At 58.6% G+C, this 1,450-nt stretch overlaps 1 protein-coding gene across 1 annotated transcript in view; it reads left to right on the forward strand.

Annotated features, from left to right (window-relative positions):
• Positions 1–691, forward strand: part of VDBG_00531 (conserved hypothetical protein) — a gene marked incomplete at both ends in the record, with an annotated part of 3,900 nt that extends 3,209 nt beyond the window's left edge. The window contains one exon of the mRNA XM_003008803.1: positions 48–691. Within this exon, the coding sequence (XP_003008849.1) occupies positions 48–691 (644 nt within the window). The remainder of the gene's footprint in view (positions 1–47) is intronic.
• Positions 692–1,450: the final 759 nt, after the last annotated feature.

Here is a 1,450-nt window from a genome sequence, read left to right on the forward strand (position 1 = left end):
CATCCCCTCAGCCCCCGAACCAGGCCGACAACATGTTTGCGCCCAAGCCCACCCAGCCCGGCGCTCCGTGTTTGGTAACCTGCAGCCCCCCGGCGCGGGTGCGTCTACTACAGGTACCAATTCACCCTTCAATTTTGGCGGCGCGTCGAGCCTAGCCACGACGCCAGCCTCCGGAACCCCCGAGCCGACCGCTGACCGAGAAAAGACATCAGCAACCGGCCCCGAAGCAAGCCAGGGAGCGCCTGGCGCCGAGGGCGACGATTCTGAAAAGCCACACGAGCAAATTACCCTGACGGAGGGCGGCCCCGGCGAGGAGGACGAGACTGTCGTGTACGAGATCAGGGCCAAGATTATGAAGTTCGTGCCTCCCGGGCAGGCGGAAAGCGATGACGAGGGCGCCGCCGCCAAGAACAAGAGCCCCTGGTCGACCAAGGGGGTGGGCCCGTTCCGCCTCCTCAAGCACAAGACAACGGGCGCCGTGCGCATGCTTCTGCGTGCCGAACCGCGGGGGCACGTCGTCTTCAACCGCAGCCTGCTGCCGAGCGAGACCTACAAGGGGCAGACCAAGTACGTGAAGCTGATGACATCGAATGAGACGGGAGATGGTCTGGAGACGTGGATGGTGCAAGTCAAGACGCCAGAGCTCGCAGTCAAGCTCGCGCAAACGCTGGAGGACACGAAGGGTGCGTGATAAGTAGGTGAAGCGGACGGGATGGTCCGGGGTTTTTAATGCATTGTAATGCTTCCTCTTGCCATTTGTCGCGCCGTGGGGCTGTACTCTTCTTCTCTCTTGCCTCTCTGGCCGATTGAGACCCAGGATTTTGGGGTGCTCACGCGATCATGGATCATTTTTATAGATGGGTGGTGCGATGGGAGAAAGTAGGGTGAGCTTGGCCACGTGCCACCCCACTCACGTTCCTTGCCAGCCGAGGGTGTTCTAGCATAGTCTTCTGGTTTTTTCTTGTTTCTCTTTCGTGGCTGTCCCCTTTGGTTTTGACTTGAAGGGGACATGGCGCCGGCGTTGGTTCAAGCCCATGCGTGCAGTCAAGTGGTTGCCGGGCAAGGGAAACCCCGACGTTGATGGCTGCAACAGTGGAAGGATTGCACAAGAGGTTGAGGGATCGTGACCGGGGGAGACGAAAAAAGACGTGTAGAGATATGGAGGATGAGTGCAATGAGAAGCATGTGGCTGTCTTTTGCGGTTCGCCGTCCCCTGTTAAGCATTGAATCGCCATCGAGTGGGTATTGTGTGGTACACGTCGTGTCCTATCTACATCTCGGTGGCCTTCCGCTCCGTGACTGCCGTTATGAGCATCGTACAAATGAAACCCACATCCCCCCCCTTTCCCTGTCGAACACCTGGTATCAAAAGCCATCGCTATCCGTGAACGCCCGTATCCAGACTACACATGGTAGGCAGGACTTCAGATCATGCCGTCACCCTTCCCAG

This window comes from Verticillium alfalfae, genomic scaffold, assembly GCF_000150825.1.
Source record: "Verticillium alfalfae VaMs.102 supercont1.1 genomic scaffold, whole genome shotgun sequence".
NCBI classification, from domain to species: domain Eukaryota; kingdom Fungi; phylum Ascomycota; class Sordariomycetes; order Glomerellales; family Plectosphaerellaceae; genus Verticillium; species Verticillium alfalfae.